The 17,018-nt window shown below is 47.0% G+C and overlaps 1 protein-coding gene across 2 annotated transcripts in view; it reads right to left on the minus strand.

Annotated features, from left to right (window-relative positions):
* Positions 1–17,018, minus strand: part of LOC106612894 (neurobeachin) — a 305,164-nt gene that overhangs the window by 62,440 nt on the left and 225,706 nt on the right. For both annotated transcript variants that reach the window (XM_045724516.2, XM_045724515.2), the window contains exons 43-46: positions 15,131–15,248; positions 14,781–14,883; positions 11,233–11,348; positions 2,194–2,306 (exon numbers count right to left, since the gene is read on the minus strand). In XM_045724516.2, the coding sequence (XP_045580472.1) occupies positions 2,194–2,306; positions 11,233–11,348; positions 14,781–14,883; positions 15,131–15,248 (450 nt within the window). The remainder of the gene's footprint in view (positions 1–2,193; positions 2,307–11,232; positions 11,349–14,780; positions 14,884–15,130; positions 15,249–17,018) is intronic.

Raw genomic sequence — 17,018 nt, forward strand, 5'->3', positions numbered from 1 at the left:
GGAGGTAAAGTAGATCAGGTACATATGTCTGCTGTCACTTCACAGCTTTGGCTGTTTCTCCCTGAGAAAAGTTTTGACAGAGTCACATCACATCACTTCCTATCAGAAACACATAAAAACAGGTAGAACAACAGCCATGATAAACCTCTAGATTGTTAAGCAGAACACGCTCAGTATGCCTTCATATAGGATTATCAGCGTTTCCACTCCATCAACTAACAGCTATGAGGAGATGAGCTTCCCTTTCCCATCAGCCACCTGTCAGTCACCAGGAAATAATCATTAAAACCTAATGAACCGCTCCACCACACCACTGTACCGCTGACATGGAGGGTGTGTGTGTATGGTTGTGTGTGTGTGTGCTCCCTGTGATCTGACAGTAGGAATGCTCCACTGTGGCCCTGAGGCAGAGAACACTCTGTTCAGTTGGATTTAACACGGATGACTGGCTAGCTGATCAGCAGGTAAATTGCAGGTGTGTGAGAGGATTAAGTGGCGTATCATCCAGGAGCTAAAGGACATTTAGCTTGCTGGTACTGGCACCCACTTCCTGATTGGTAGTCACGTGACCCCATGGCGTGAGCAGCTGAGTCAGAGGACAAAATATCACTGGATGACTGCTTCCCAAATGGAACCGTATTCCCTACATAGTGCACTACTTTTGACCAGCACCCTATAGGGCTCTGGTCAAAAGTAGAGCACTATATAGGAAATAGGGTGCCATTTGGGACGCACAAGATGTTTTAGTGGTTTGGTGGTTTTACATGACTCCGTTCAGAACACTTAGTCTCTCTCTCTCTCCGAGTTCCTCCCTATTTCCTCTCTCCCCTGCTCTTTGTCTAATCTGATTATATGTGTGAGAACTCAAGCCCCTTCAGTCCAGTTCAGTTCGGTTGCTGGTACGTCTGGAGGTAGGAGCCCTGGGGTTGGAGGTGTGTGTGAGCCCTGGGGTTCCAAGGACAACTGTCAGGAGAGAGAGGCCTGTGAACTCAAGGTAATGAAGGCAGCTCAGCCTGTAAACAGCATGGGAGGATGTCACTAGAATACATTACAATACATAACTGTCTCCACAGGCCAGAGGGCTCGGGCTCTCTCTCTCACACACACGCACACACACAGACTGAATCTGCCACAGGGTTACATTAGCTAAAACGACAGCAGAAAGACACAGGAAAGGTGTGTGTTTTACTGTAGACCTGCTGCCAGAGTGAACACTGGATTATACTGGATCACCAACAGGGCTGAGTAGAAATATTCACACAGTGACTTTATAGACTGGCTGGGTGAAACTGCTATGAACCAGGTGGAGAGGAGACTACCCTTATAGACATCTGTTAGGAGGGAAGTGTATTCACTGACATTATCAGTACACCTACCTACCAGGGTGCTATAGTTGTGGTTATTTCTTGTTTTTAATCGTGAGTTCAGCAACCTCTCATTTCCATACCCTCCTTCCCCCATTCCTGCTTTTCCTTCCCTCTCTGCCTACCTGCCACCCTGCTTGTCCCTCTGCTTCCTCCCTAGCAAACACTTGTCTGGGATCTGAGGTGAAAATGTATGAAAAAACATTTGGGAAAACGGAGCACAGAGAGAGTCAAGGAGTCGGCACTTTGAGGAAGAGCGGGAACGGGGGAAGGAGGGTGTGACAGAGTGAGAGAGAAGGAAAGCTCAGACAGGAATGCGATTGTTTTCAGGTCAGTGAGTCTGTGAGTTGAGAGAGTAAGAGAGAGCGAGAGAGAGCGCTGCTAGGAAGTTAAACAGGGCCAGAAGCCCTCATCATACAGACACTTAAAACTCTCCTACAGTTGATGGTCGAGGACAGTACCATGCCAAACAGAGCAAAAACACTAGAACATTCAGTTTATGTGCTGAGGCGATACAGTACCAAACAGAGCAGAGACACTTAGGATGTTAAACTGTCAGCTCCTTCGCTACATTCCAGCACTGGGTTCAGACTAAGCACATGATGTCTGCATTATGATGTCTGCATTATGATGTCTGCATTATTTCCCAGTCAAGATGGCTTTCTCTTCCAGCCTGCATGGGCCTTAATATGGAAATCCCCCTGCCGACTGAGACCCTCACCCCTCCTGTCTTTACCCCTCCTCCCCAATTTCCCCCACCGTTCCTCTCCTTCCCCCTTCCTTCCCCCTCTCCTCCAGTCCTACAGGGTGTATAACAGAATGACAGTACCTTGGAGAGATCTCTGAAGTTGCCCGGCAGGGTGAGGTCCAGCTCCTCGGACTCATAGTTGGTGAGAACCCAGGGAAACACAGGGTACTGGTTCAGATCATTGTAGGTCCTCCCTACAGACCAACAGACAGACAGAGAGAGAGACAGAGATCTGTTAGAGAAGTTCTGTAAGAGGAAAGAGGAGGGGATGAGGTGGGGCGGGGGAGGATGTGTGAGGGGGAGAACTGCAGGGCGCAGGGGAGAACTGCGGGGTACACACGAGGCTTAGGTTACTTTGGGGACCCAGCATGCAACATTCCAGTAGAGCATTCCATCAGACTCCTCTCAGGCCAGCTTCCTGTTTCTGACAGACTAACTTCCTGTCTGGCAGTGTGACACCACCACTAAAATAGTCCTCACTCTGCTCTCTGTGGGGAGGCCTTAGTATGGGAGCAGTGTGGGAGTGTGTGTGTGTGTGTGTGTTCGCCTCTGACCCTATTACGGGGGCTGAGTCACTGGCTTAGTAGTGCCCTCCCATGCCGTCCCTAAGGGGGGTGCATCAGGTCGTACCAGGCTTTTTTCGCTAAACTCGACTTGAGGGGGTTGAGTCACTGACGTTATCTTCTTGTTCGGTCTTGCGCCCCCCCTCGGGCTCGTGTGGTTGGGGAGATCTTCGTGGGCTACACTCTGCCTTGTCTCAGGGCAGTAGCAGTGTGTGGGTAAAATCACTGGTGAAGCCAAGCCAGGGTAAAAATGCCATATTACAACCTATGTGTTGTGATAATTGTATTGTTTGCTCTATAACCTGTTAGTTCATATGCCTTGACACTGTGATATATAAGCCTAAAGGTAGAGACAATAAAAATACTCAGTGGCAGAATAAATTCATCACAAAACCAGAGAGCAACATCTGTCTGACATTTTCGCACTACAAAACAACTATTGATGTAGAACACCGGAAAGTTAGCGCAAAGTCGCAAAGAAAACAGGAGCTGCCTCCACTATTTCAGCACATCATCAAAACACCTATGCATAGTCTAATACAGTGACAACTAAAAGGTCCAATCAACCTAAGCAAAATATAATGTCTATGTCCGTGGTACTGATTTGTGTGTGTGTGTGTGTGTGTGTGTGTGTGTGTGTGTGTGTGTGTGTGTGTGTGTGTGTGTGTGTGTGTGTGTGTGTTGACTCACCCTACTTGTAGAAAAACACCAATGCCATCCTCCTCTCTTTCATGTTTCTGAAATGGTCTATGACTCTGTCATACAGTACACGCTTTTAATTTTTGTTGTCCTAGACTACCTGGCTAAAATGCTTGCTTGCTAGCCTAACTTCCTTTCATGGGCAATGATTAGCCAGCTAGTTAACATTAGCCTTCTACATCTAGCTACATATTGAACTTCCATCGTCTCAGGCCAGGGGCACAATGTATGAATTTATGGTTGAGTCAGAATCACCATTATAATCATTGGCCAGTATGGAGAATTAAGTAAAACCACAAGTCCAAATCCCTGGCTTCCATTGACACTTTTTTCTGGTGCTCCAGGACCATTCACAGTTGAGCTCACTCAGTTTAGCTCAATGGTGATTGGCTATTTTATCAAGGAAGGCCAAATCCTTGCTGACTTCCCATTCAATGCTACGGGCGGCAACAATATCCTACTCTTTTTGACCAGACAGCATCAGATAGATGGGCTACACATACAGAGACAGAGGGGCGGTGAGAGACAAAATATCAATTATTATTTATTTATTTTGGTCAATGTTTTGGGGAAGCCTAGCTTCCCTTGGCATCCATGAAGACATGCCACTGTTTCAGGGTAGGAAGTTGGTGGTTTGTTGTTATCCTTCTGGTGGTGTGGGGGCTGGGGTTTGACAAATGGGTGGGGCTATATCCTGCCTGGTTGGCCCTGTCAGGGGGTATCGTCGGACGGGGCACACAGTGTCCTCCGACCCCCACTGTTTCAGTCCCCAGTAGCTATGCTTAAATAGTCTATGTATCGGGGGGCTAGGGTCAGTCTGTCCTATCTGGTGTAATTCTCCTGTCTTATCTGGTGTACTGTGTGATCTTAAATATGCTCCCTCTAATTCTCCCATCTCTCTCTCTCCCCTCCCGGAGGACCTGTGCCCAAAGACCATTCTTCACTATTACCTGGCCTGGAAACTCCTGGCTCTGCCTGTCCCCAGTCCACCTGGTCATGCTGCTGATCCAGTTTCTGCTGTTCTGCCTGCGGCTATGGAACCCTGACCTGTTCACCGGACCTGCTACCTTATCCCGAACCTTCTGTTTCGACCCCCTCTATCCCTCGCTCTCTCTACCGCACCTGCTGTCTCGACCTCTGAATGCTCGGCTATGAAAAGCCAACTGGCATTTACTCCTGAGGTTGTTTTTACTCCTGTTGCACCTTCTATAACCAATGTGATTATTATTTGACCGTGCTGGTCATCTATCAATATTTGAACATCTTGAAGAACAATCTAGCCTTAATGACCATGTACACTTATAATTTCCACCGGCACAGCCAGAAGAGGTCTGGACAGCCCCTCAGATCCTCTCCAGGTTTCTTCCTAGGTTCCTGCCTTTCTAGGGAGTTTTTCCTAGCCACCGTGCTCTTTAGTCTGGGTTTCTGTATAGCACTTTGTGACATCCACTAATGTAACTGATGCCAGGTCGCAATTGTAAATGAGAACTTGTTCTCAACTTGCCTACCTGGTTAAATAAAGGTGAAATAAAATAAATAAATAAAATACTAAGGGCTTTATAAATACATGGGATTGATGACTGATTGACTGTGTGTTGGTGTGCTCTTCCTTTCTCTGCCTGGTCCTGCTGAGTATACTAGGCCAGTCTGGGGTTGGGGTTCAACGTTTCTTATACGGAAGCAAACCAAATGAAACGGGGAGGGACCTACCTGAATTTGTCCAATAGAAACTCTCGTTTTGCTCGGTTTGCTTCTGTTTGTTTCGTAAACGGTCTCCGTAATGAATACGTTCATGGTTAGGAGCAAAGGGTGTGTGTGTGTGTGTGTGTGTAGTGTAGTGTATACATGTAGTGTGTGTAGTGTTTATATGTAGTGTGGGTAGTGTGTATGTGTAGTGTGTATATGTAGTGTGTGTATGTAGTGGGTGTAGTGTGTAGTGTGTATATATGTAGTGTGTACATGTATTGTGTATATGTAGTGTGTGTATATGTAGTGTGTGTATGTAGTGTGTATGTAGAGTCGTGGCCAAAAGTTTTGAGAATGACACATATATTAATTTTCACAAAGTCTGCTGCCTCAGTTTGTATGATGGCAATTTGCATATACTCCAGAATGTTATGAAGAGTGATCAGATGAATTGCAATTCATTGCAAAGTCTCTCTTTGCCATGCAAATGAACTGAATCCCCCAAAAACATTTCCACTGCATTTCAGCCCTGCCACAAAAGGACCAGCTGACATCATGTCAGTGATTCCCTCGTTAACACAGGTGCGAGTGTTGATGAGGACAAGGCTGTAGATCACTCCGTCATGCTGATTGAGTTCGAATAACAGACTGGAAGCTTCAAAAGGAGGGTGGTGCTTGGAATCATTGTTCTTCCTCTGTCAAACACGTGCCGTCATCATTGCTTTGCACAAAAAGGGCTTCACTGGCAAGGATATTGCTGCCAGTAAGATTGCACCTAAATCAACCATTTATCGGATCATCAAGAACTTCAAGGGGAGCGTTTCAATTGTTGTGAAGAAGGCTTCAGGGCGCCCAAGAAAGTCCAGCAAGCGCCAGGACCGTCTCCGAAAGTTGATTCAGCTGCGGGATCGGGGCACCACCAGTACAGAGCTTGCTCAGGAATGGCAGCAGGCAGGTATGAGTGCATCTGCACGCGAAGACTTTTGGAGGATGGCCTGGTGTCAAGAAGGGCAGCAAAGAAGCCACTTCTCTCCAGGAAAAACATCAGGGACAGACTGATATTCTGCAAAAGGTACAGGGATTGGACTGCTGAGGACTGGGGTAAAGTCATTTTCTCTGATGAATCCCCTTTCCGATTGTTTGGGGCATCCGGAAAAAAGCTTGTCCGGAGAAGACAAGGTGAACGCTACCATCAGTCCTGTGTCATGCCAACAGTAAAGCATCCTGAGACCCTTCATGTGTGGGGTTGCTTCTCAGCCAAGGGAGTGGGCTCACTCACAATTTTGCCTAAGAACACAGCCATGAATAAAGAATGGTACCAACACATCCTCTGAGAGCAACTTCTCCCAACCACCCAGGAACAGTTTGGTGATGAACAATGCCTTTTCCAGCATGATGGAGCACCTTGCCATAAGGCAAAAGTGATAACTAAGTGGCTCGAGATCAAAACATCAATATTTTAGGTCCATGGCCAGGAAACTCCCCAGACCTTAAACCCATTGAGAATTTGTGGTCAATCCTCAAGAGGCGGGTGGACAAACAAAAACCCACAAATTCTGACAAACTCCAAGTATTGATTATGCATGAATGGGCTGCCATCAGTCAGGATGTGGCCCAGAAATTAATTGACAGCATGCCAGGACGGATTGCAGAGGTCTTGAAAAAGAAGGGCCAACATTGCAAATATTGACTCTTTGCATCAACTTCACGTAATTGTCAATAAAAGCCTTTGACACTTATGAAATGCTTGTAATTATACTTCAGCATTCCATAGTAACATCTGACAAAAATATCTAGACACTGAAGCAGCAAACTTTGTGGAAATTAATATTTGTGTCATTCTCAAAACTTTTGGCCCCGACTGTAGTGTGTATGTAGTGTGTATATGTAGTATGTGTGTGTAGTGTGTATATGTAGTATGTGTGTGTAGTGTGTATATGTAGTATGTGTGTGTAGTGTGTATATGTATTGTGTATATGTAGTGTGTGTAGTGTGTATATGTACTGTGTATATGTATTGTGTATATGTAGTGTGTGTAGTGTGTATATGTAATGTGTGTATGTAGTGTGTATATGTAGTGTGTATATGTAGTGTGTGTGTATATGTATTGTGTGTAGTGTGTATATGTAGTATGTGTGTGTAGATGTAGTGTGTGTGTGTAGTGTGTGTGTGTGTAGTGTGTATATGTAGTGTGTATATGTCGTGTGTGCAGTCTGTATATGTAGTATCTGTATTGTGTTTGTGTGTATATGTAGTGTGTGCAGTGTGTATATGTAGTATGTGTGTGTAGTGTGTGTATATGTATTGTGTATGTGTAGTGTGTATATGTATTGTGTATGTGTAGTGTGTGTACTGTGTGTATATGTAGTGTGTGCAGTGTGTATATGTAGTATGTGTGTGTAGTGTGTGTATATGTATTGTGTATGTGTAGTGTGTATATGTATTGTGTATGTGTAGTGTGTGTAGTGTCTATATGTATTCTGTATTATATATGTAATTACAGAGATATAGAACTGTTCTCCTGGTCACCGTGTTGTCGTTGAACACGCCTGATGTGACACCGCCAGGCTAGCCTCCTGATTGGACAGCCCGTGGCGGTTACCATGGATACCCTAGTCATGGCGGTGCCCACATGCAGCTGTACTGAGGGTTGCCAGATGTGAGAGCTTAGTTTTCCTCTTCAGGAAAATGGTTTTGATGGTTTTCAGATGGAACCCTAACTCAGCCATGAGAACCATGAGGAGCTCCTCAACCGTCCAAGTCGCCACAAGTCCTCTCTAATTTCACACTGCTATGGACTGGTCCAATCAGAAGACACTACTATGGGCTGGTCCAATCAGAAGACACTGCTATGGGCTGTCCAATAAGTAAGCACTGTTATGGGCTGGTCCAATCAGAAGACACTAATATGAGCTGGTCCAATCAGAGAAAAGAACTATGGGTGTGATCTCAACAACTGATTATAGATTATTACACACTAGCAGCAAACCTACAACAGCCAGTCAAACAGGACAGGAGACCATTATCAGCACTGACACAATCATTTTATTAAAATAAAACATTTGAATTAAATCCAAGTTACTGCAAGATAGTAATTAAAACCCCTTTTTCTTAGTTTGGTGTGAGAGGATGTGCAGCACTGTGAGAGGTGTTTGGTTGGAAGTGAGTTTTGTTTGGTTTGTAGACGGTGAAGTTTCCATGCTGCACTCCAAACTGACGGGTTAGAGTTTAAACAGCAATACACTTCACTTCTAACAACACTACGGTGTTACACACACACACACACACACACACACACACACACACACACACACACACACACACACACACACACACACACACACACACACACACACACACACACACACACACACACACACACACACACACACACCCCAATGAAAGATGACCCCTGACCTGAGGGTACAAAGAGAAACACTACAGCTTTTTCATCTTAACAGAGCCATCAGTCACACAGCAGCACTCTGCTTCCTGAAACACGTCCAAGCCCCTAACCTCCAACCCTCCCATCCTCCCAGCATCCTTGCCTCCCACCCTCCCAGCATCCTAGCCTCCCATCCTCCTAGCCTCCCATCCTCTCAGCATCCTAGCCTCCCATCCTCTCAGCATCCTAGCCTCCCATGCTCCCAGCCTCCCACCCTCCCAGCATCCTAGCCTCCCACCCTCCCAGCATCCTAGCCTCCCATCCTCTCAGCATCCTAGCCTCCCATCCTCCCATCCTCCCATCCTCCCATCCTCCCAGCCTCCCATCCTCCCAGCACCCTAGCCTCCCACCCTCCCAGCCTCCCATCCTCCCAGCACCCTAGCCTCCCAACCTTCCATCCCCCCCAGCTCCCTAGCCTCCCATCCTCCTAGCACCCTAGCCTCCCAGCCCCCTAGCCTCCCATCCTCTGAGCCCCCTAGCCTCCCAGACCCCTAGCCGCCCATCTTCCCATCCTCACAGCCCCCTAGCCTCCCAACCGCCCAACCCCCTAGCCTCCCAGACCCATAGCCTCCCAACCTTCCAGCCCCCAGCTCCCTAGCCTCTCATCCTCTGAGCCCTCTAGCCTTCCATCCTTCCAGCCCCCTAGCCTCCAAACCTCCCAGCCCCCTAACCTCCCAGCCCCCTAGCCTTCCATCCTCCCAACTTCCCAGCCCCCTAGCCTCTTTTCTCTACTCTGCAATGTTCTGCGATTTCCCCAACCTACCAGCCACCGATAGCTTCTCAACCTTCTGGCTTCCCTGCTCTACAATGTTCTGATCTGTCCCCAACCTCTCGGCTCTGTGTGCCCCTGGGGGCTACTCTTACTTCCTCTGACAGAAACATGTCATACCCAAATGATAATGTACTGGATTAGGACACAGTAGTTCCCACAGCAAAAAAGATGGCTGCTGAGTGTTGCTTAATCCAAGCCCCAAACCTCCCATCTTCCCAGCCCCCCATCCTCCCAGCTCCCTAGCTTCCCATCCTCCCAGCCCATCCTCCCAGCCCCCTCCCTGCCCCCTAGCCTCCTAGTCTCCCAACATTCCAGCCCCTAGCCCCCTAGCCTCCCATCTTCCCAGCCTCCTAGCCTCCCATCCTTCCAGCCCCTAGCCACCCAGCCCCCTAGCCACCCAGCCCCCTAGCCTCCCAGCCCCCAGGCCTCCCATCTTCCCAGCCCCCTAGCCTCCCATCCTCCCAGCCCCCTAGCCTCCCAGCCCCCTAGACTCCCATCTTTCCAGCCCCTAGCCACCCATCCCCCTAGCCTCCCAGCCCCCTGGCCTCCCATCTTCCCAGCCCCTTAGCCTCCCAGCCCCCTAGACTCCCATCCTCTGTGTGCCCCTGGGGGCTACTCTTACTTTCTCTGACAGAAACATGTCATACCCAAATGATAATGTACTTGATTAGGACACAGAAGTTCCCACAGCAAAAAAGATGGCCGCTGAGTGTTTAATGTAGTTTAATGGAAGGGTGGTTCTCCTGCTGCTGTGATGTATAGATATAATTAGAATTATTAGGGTTAGATCTGGGTGTTGTGAATGGTACATTATGATGCTGGGTTAGGGTTAGAGTGGTTAAGGCAATTTTAAGTCACTCTGGATAACAGCGTCTGCTAAATGACCAAAATGTAAATGTAGATACAATATGATATGATAGTGGGTTAGGGTAAGGGTGTTATGGATGCTACACATCTAAAGTCACACGCACGGTGTGAGGTGGGTGCGAGGTTGTAGGAAGGAGATGCATTGTGGGTACAGTTCCAGCCTGTTCTCAAGTGTCAGGATGATACCCACACACACACACAACACACACTCTGACATGTCAGAATGTTAATAACAGTAGAATAGTGTTTAATTAGAAGAGCACTGGCTGCATGTTAACACCTCTCGCCCTCTCTTCCTCTCCTCCTCCACCACCCCTCCTCCTCCTCTTGCCTCCATCTCCCTCCTGTCTTCCACCCCAACTCCCCTGACACTTCTGGCAGCTCAGGTCATTACCACGCATTTTTTATGAATTTCACCATGTTTTTCTGTCTGCCGTACATCTAATTAGATGACAATAATGTATCGAACTCACGCCACAGATAAATATAAATATGCATGAATCTGCAGCGAGCGAGGGATGTGACACCTCTCAGAAAGGAGTGCTGCGGCAGGCGCTCTCGTCTTCCAGTTAGTCACAGTTCAGATCAGAGGCGACAAAGAGGCACGTGCGCACGTGTGCACGCACACACGCACACACACCCTAATTATCCTGGAGGATGTGTGATCTGCAATAGTCTTGCTTCCTTTTTCCTTATTTTCTTGCGTCAAATAACAGTCAGTCATATTCCTCCACATGAACAGCGAAATGAGGCTACCTACAGTACTAACATTACTACTGCTTAGGAGTGAACTGAACACCGAAGAGAGCATTCGACTCCTTAAACAAAGACAACTTACCTGTAGGCCCTGGATGGCATGTTTTAACAGTCAACAACAACATACACTACATTCATCATGCTAGAATAATAGATTACGAGATTTTGGGTATGGAGAGAAGAGGTGATCGGCTCAACACAACATCATGGATCCATCCAAGATGAGGGGGAGAGAGCACAGAAGAGGGGGAGAAAGGGAGAGGAGGGAAAAGAGGAAAGGGGAGGAGAGTGGGAAAAGAGAGAGGAGGAAAGGGAGGAGAAGGGAAGCTGACCTGCGACGGTGTTGAGGAACATGAGGTACTCGAAGTTGGAGATCTCCCTCCTCTGCCAGCGTTGGGTCATGTTGGACGACTTGAAGAGCTGCCGGGGCGTGGCCATGGAGATACGCCTGCACAACAACAGAGGAAGAAACACCTTAGGCTGTGTCCAAAATGGCACCCTTTTCCCTATTTAGTGCACTACTTTTGACCAGGAATCATTTAAACCATTGAGGTTTAAGTAAGAGGTTTGTAAGTGTACTCAAGAAACCTAAGTGCACAACCAGACAAACATAGACCAGCTAAAGACCAAAACTCCCAGACACGCAATCATTCAGTGAGAGCTCAGAGCAGCACACACTGGCACCGCGTGACAGCTTCATCAGCATGTGAGACCTAAGCATTCTTCAGCCATGACCAAAGTGTCAGAGTCGTGCAGTCCTTGAAGTGACTTCAACTCAACACATGGGGAGAATCAAAAGTTGGATGGAGGCTGTTTCTAAAAGACCTAACACTACACTACAATAGCTAACAATACTATCTAACACTAGTCAATACCTAGCATTAGCTGATAGCTAACACTAGCCGATAGCTAACACAAACTGAAAACTAACGCTAACCGATAGATAACACTAGCTGATAGCTAACACTAGCTAACAACAGAGAGCTAACACTAGCCAATAAACGGCTAACACTAGCTAACTGATTGCTAACAATAGATGTGTGTGGGTGTAGGTATGGTAAAGGGTCTGTCCTCCGTCTCCTTCTGTGTATTTTACTATGCGGCCAGTTGTCAGGAAGGCAGGAAGGCAGGCAGGCTGCAGCTCTGTGCTACAGAGACTTAACTTAGAGAATTAGATTAGTTCAGTCAGGGTCAATGACCACTCACTCCAATGACGTGAGCAATGGGATTCACTTCCTGTTGAACGCGGAATGAAGGGAGAGCTTGGTTTGTTGTTTTGGAAAGTTTGCTCTTTTGAAAGTGTATTAAAAGGTTTCTTAGTAGCTAGCTACCTTTTGAGTTTGGTCCCGCAATGCAGTTGCATCAGTTGCTGGGACTGCTACTCTCAGTGATCCTGCCGACCAAGGCCGTGTCTAAGGACTTATTTGGCGTAACAGTTAGCCTAGCTGCTAGCTAGCTGCCTATCAAGCTAGCGGGGTTTTCTTGAGGGCTTGAATGCAGCCCACGATGCGGTTAGCCATTGTGGCTGGGACCACGGATTGTCCCGGGCTTGTGGCTGGCTAGAACCCTGCTGTTTATTGTTGTTTTCAATCTTCCCTGTGACTTATCCTGTCTGGAAATGCGAGGAGTAACAGCGTAACCTACGTTGCTACCATGACAAATACCAAAGCCGGCGGGAGTACCATTGAGGACAATGGTGTCTATCTATCACATGTGAAGGATCTTTAAAACAAATGAAAATAGTTCTACAAGCAGTTGTTACAACAACAAGAAAATAGCTTCAAGTGTTTGTCCAAATACTGGTGGATTCAACAAATTAAAGAAAGGACGACCTGACCAGAGATGTCCAAGACCTGAGGAACAGTTTGTAGTTCTCCTAGGGTCAGCTATGAGTTTAAACAGGAGAACGGCAAGATGACAGCAATCTGTAAATCATTGAGAGAGTACATCAGTTCTATATGTGAATCCATGATAACAATAACGGAAAAAAACAGATTATCTTGAGGGACAATCAAGGTGGAACAACATGGTTGTGGACGGAATTGCAGAATCTCCACATGAGACCTGGATGGAGTCTGAGAACAAAGTGAGGGAAATGATTTTGGAGAAACTGAAGATGCACCACAGGAAGATTGAGGTGGAGCATGCCCACAGAATTGGAAAACACATCACTGGCCCAGGTGACAGGCCCAGGCCGATAGTGGTGAAGTTCCTGAGGTTCAAGGACATGGTAACCCTTCTGGAAGGAGCAAAGAACTTGAGGGGAACGTATATATTCCTCAATGAGGACAATCCTGAAGCTGTGCGCAGAAGAGGAAATCCCAGCCATGAAAGCTGCCAGAGAGCGTGGGGATATTGCTTACATCCGCTATGACAGGCTCATTGTCAACCCTCCCTCCCAAAAGCCTGGAAGGGATGAGAGAGCCAAGCCTATGGGTTCGTAGCAGCACACACACACACACCAACTGATTAACGGACTGCTGAACATATATATTTTTCTCTTGCTTTGTTTGCTCTTTTCCATATTATGTCTACTTCCATATTATGTCTACTGATAAGCTACCCAAGAAAGGGCTGAAAATAGCCCATAGTAATATATGTAGCCTTAGAAATAAGGATCATGAAATCAATAACTTGCTAACATCAGATAACATTTGCAATTTCTGAGACTCACATAGACAATTAATTTGATGACAAAGCATATACAAGGCTATAACATCTGTAGAAGAGACAGAAATGCTTATGGGGGAGGTGTTGCTCTATATATTCATAGCCATATCCCTCTAATTCTTAGAGAAGATCTCATGTCAAGCGTTATTGAAGTGTTGTGGTTGCAGGTTAACTTGGCACATCTAAAGCCTTTTCTTTAGGGGTGTTGCTATAGACCACCAAGTGCTGACAGTCAGTATCTAAATAATATCTGTGAAATGCTTGATAGTGTATGTGATGTAAACAGAGAGGTCTACTTTCTTGGGGACCTGAATATTGACTGGTTTTCAAGCTGTCCACTCAAGAGGAAGCTTCTCACTGTAACCAGTGCCTTTAATCTTGTTCAGGTTATTAATCAACCTACCAGGGTGCTTACAAACACTACAGGAATAAGATCATCCATATGTATTGATCACATTTCTACTAATACGTCTTGCTTTTCATTGTAGTCAGAGGGGTAATATAAATACTATGACTGACTGCATCACTTGTTCTTTTAATAAGAAACATTAATGTGTTGAAAAGTCTAAGTTATTTGCATAATCAATTTATATACAGCTCTGACACACACACTTACCCCACCAGACATGCCACCAGGGGTCTTTTCACAGTCCCCAAATCCAGAACAAATTCAAGAAAGCGTACTGTATTATATAGAGCCATTATTGCATGGAACTCCGTTCTATCTCAAATTGCTCAAATAAACAGCAAACCTGGTTTCAAAAAACAGATAAAGCAACACCTCACGGCACAACGCCTCTCCCCTATTTGACCTAGATAGTTTGTGTGTATGTATTGATATGTAGGCTACGTGTGCCTTTTTAAAATTGATGTAGTTCTGTCCTTAAGCTGTTCTTGTCTATTAATGTTCTGTATTATGTCATGTTTCATGTTTTGTGTGGACCTCTGAAACAGTACAAAAATGTCTCTGCTGTAGGCAGGGTTAGCTGCTGCCAGGGACGGTTCCACTCTCCACCACACAAAGGAGGTAGATGGGGAGACTAACAATACACACCCTGCTAAATAATATGGACACAATGCACTACATAATACTACTCTGGAGCTAGTATTGCAAAGGCCAAATACGAAACAAAATGTTTCATGAGCTAAAAATGTAAATATGTGTGTGTTTGCGTGTGTGTGTGTTTGTGTGTGTGCGTGTGTTAGTTACCTGGCTTGTGGTAGGCCATAGCTGGTTCCCACTCCGACCCTGGGTAGACTGTAGACCACTTTCTTCACTGTGGCCTGGTCTGGGAAGTTAAACATCACTGACGCTGGGAGGAGAGATAACAAAACTTGATTAATAACAATTCACAACACTATGTTAAAGTGGTTAAGAGAAGCAGTTTATTATATATCATCATCAGAATGCAAACAGGATACATCTGGGACGAGCGTGTGGCTGTGTACAAAACGGAACACTATTCTCTATGTAGTGCACTATGGGCTCTGGTCCAAAGTAGTGTACTATATAGGGAATAGGGTGGCATTTGGGACGTAGTGAGTGTGTGTGATGCTTACTCCTGTTGGCCATGAAGACCTCCAGGCCAGTGTTCTGGAGCAGGTATCGCCTGGAGAAGACCGCTCTGATCTCACTGAACATCCATTTACCATGCAGACCCTCTGAGTACGCCAGGACCTGCAGAGAGGAGAGGAAAGGAGAGGAGGGGAAGGGAGGGGAGGAGATGAACAGCAGGAAAAAGAGACCACACAAAGGGTTTACATTGTGACAAACACAGGTTGTAGACTGTTGCAACTAGGTTGTAGACTTCCATTGTCTCTAAACATTCTATTTCCCAAATTCACCTCTGTGTCTTTAACACCTATTTCAGGTGGTCTGCAACACGCAACCAGGGTGTAAAAAAACAGGAAGTACAGGCCTCTGGGTTACACACATCAATACCAACACAAGAAGAGGAGAGACAGAGAGGAGAGGGGAGAGGAAAGGAGAGGATGGGGGTGAGCAAAAGAGAGAAGAGAGGGGGATGAGGAGAGAGGGATCATTAGTGTGCAGCACCTCTGGGACAGCAGGTCTACTGAGGGAGTTTAAGAGAGGCCTCCGTGACAGGTGAAAAAAATCCCCCTAACACACCTCCTTCTCTCCCTCCTTCCCCTTCCAACATTGTCTGAGCCCTTGGTGCGGCCTAGTCTCCCCAGGTTACAATCACACACATTCCCATCCTATCAGTGTAGCTGGACACAGACAGAGACATGAGAACCAGCCAGGGCGGGGTGCGAGAGAAAACAGGTGAAACACAACACACAGAGAGGGGATGTAGCTCGAGCCTGACTGACAGTCCAGGGGGGGAACTAGGGAGGGAGGCAGAGTGAGATGTTGGGCTGGGGAGGTTAGGTCCAATGCTAATGCTCATTTAAAACACTGACAAGCAGGAGTAGAGGAGGAGAGGACAGGAAGAGGAGAGGGTAGGAGAGGGGAGAAGAGGTGAGGAGAGAGGCAGCGGTGCATTCATTTCTCCCTGGAATAGCTGTGGCTCGACCTCCCTGCCACATCAAAGTCTCTGGAGCTCAATTAGAAGTGGATTAGATGGAGAGAAGTGGAGTGAAGGGCAGAAGGTGGCAGGTTTTAGGGAGTGAGGGAGTGAGAGTGGAGGGTGCAAGGGAGGGAGAGGTGCGGGGAGGGGTGGGGGCATCTCTGCTTCTCCTTCCTGTGCTGCCCCAGGTTGACAAATCAGCCACCCCAGGCTCCAACAGTTGTCATAGAGACAGACTGCCTGCTCAGAGAACATTTGTAGTAGGGAGCAGCTGAGGAGGAGGAGAGGAAAGATGGAGAGAGGGAGAGGTGGAGAGATGGGGGAGATGGAGAAAAGGAGAGGTGGAGAGATGGAGAGGTGGAGAGATGGGGGAGATGGAGAAAGGGAGAGGTGGAGAGATGGGGGAGATGGAGAAAGGGAGAGGGGGAGAGATGGGGAGAGATGGAGAAAGGAAGAGGTGGAGAGATGGGGGAGATGGAGATGGGGGGATGGAGAAAGGAAGAGGGGGAGAGATGGGGAGAGATGGAGAAAGGAAGAGGTGGAGAGATGGGGGAGATGGAGAAAGGGAGAGATGGAGGAAATGGAGAGGTAGAGAGAGGGAAAGATAGATGAATGGAGAGATTGTGAACAGATCAGGAGGAAGAAAGATGAGGAATATGCAGAAATTACAAGAGATTACTATCATAATGCATGGCCTGATCAACCTTACATTAAAAACGACTGAAGTGGCTGTGTCTACATGGATGTATTACCCCTTCCTGGTTCCTCTTGTCTGTTGCTGTAACTGGGAACAGAGAGCATGCAGGCCAGGCCACAGGGTTAAAGACAGACAGTGCAGGCCAGAGGCCTCACCAGCAACAAAACACAGGCTAAAAAGCCTCCGCTTCAAACAGCCCACATCAAAACATTATGTCAGA

This window comes from Salmo salar, chromosome 09 (genome assembly GCF_965601325.2).
Source record: "Salmo salar chromosome 09, fSalSal1, whole genome shotgun sequence".
Taxonomy (NCBI): domain Eukaryota; kingdom Metazoa; phylum Chordata; class Actinopteri; order Salmoniformes; family Salmonidae; genus Salmo; species Salmo salar.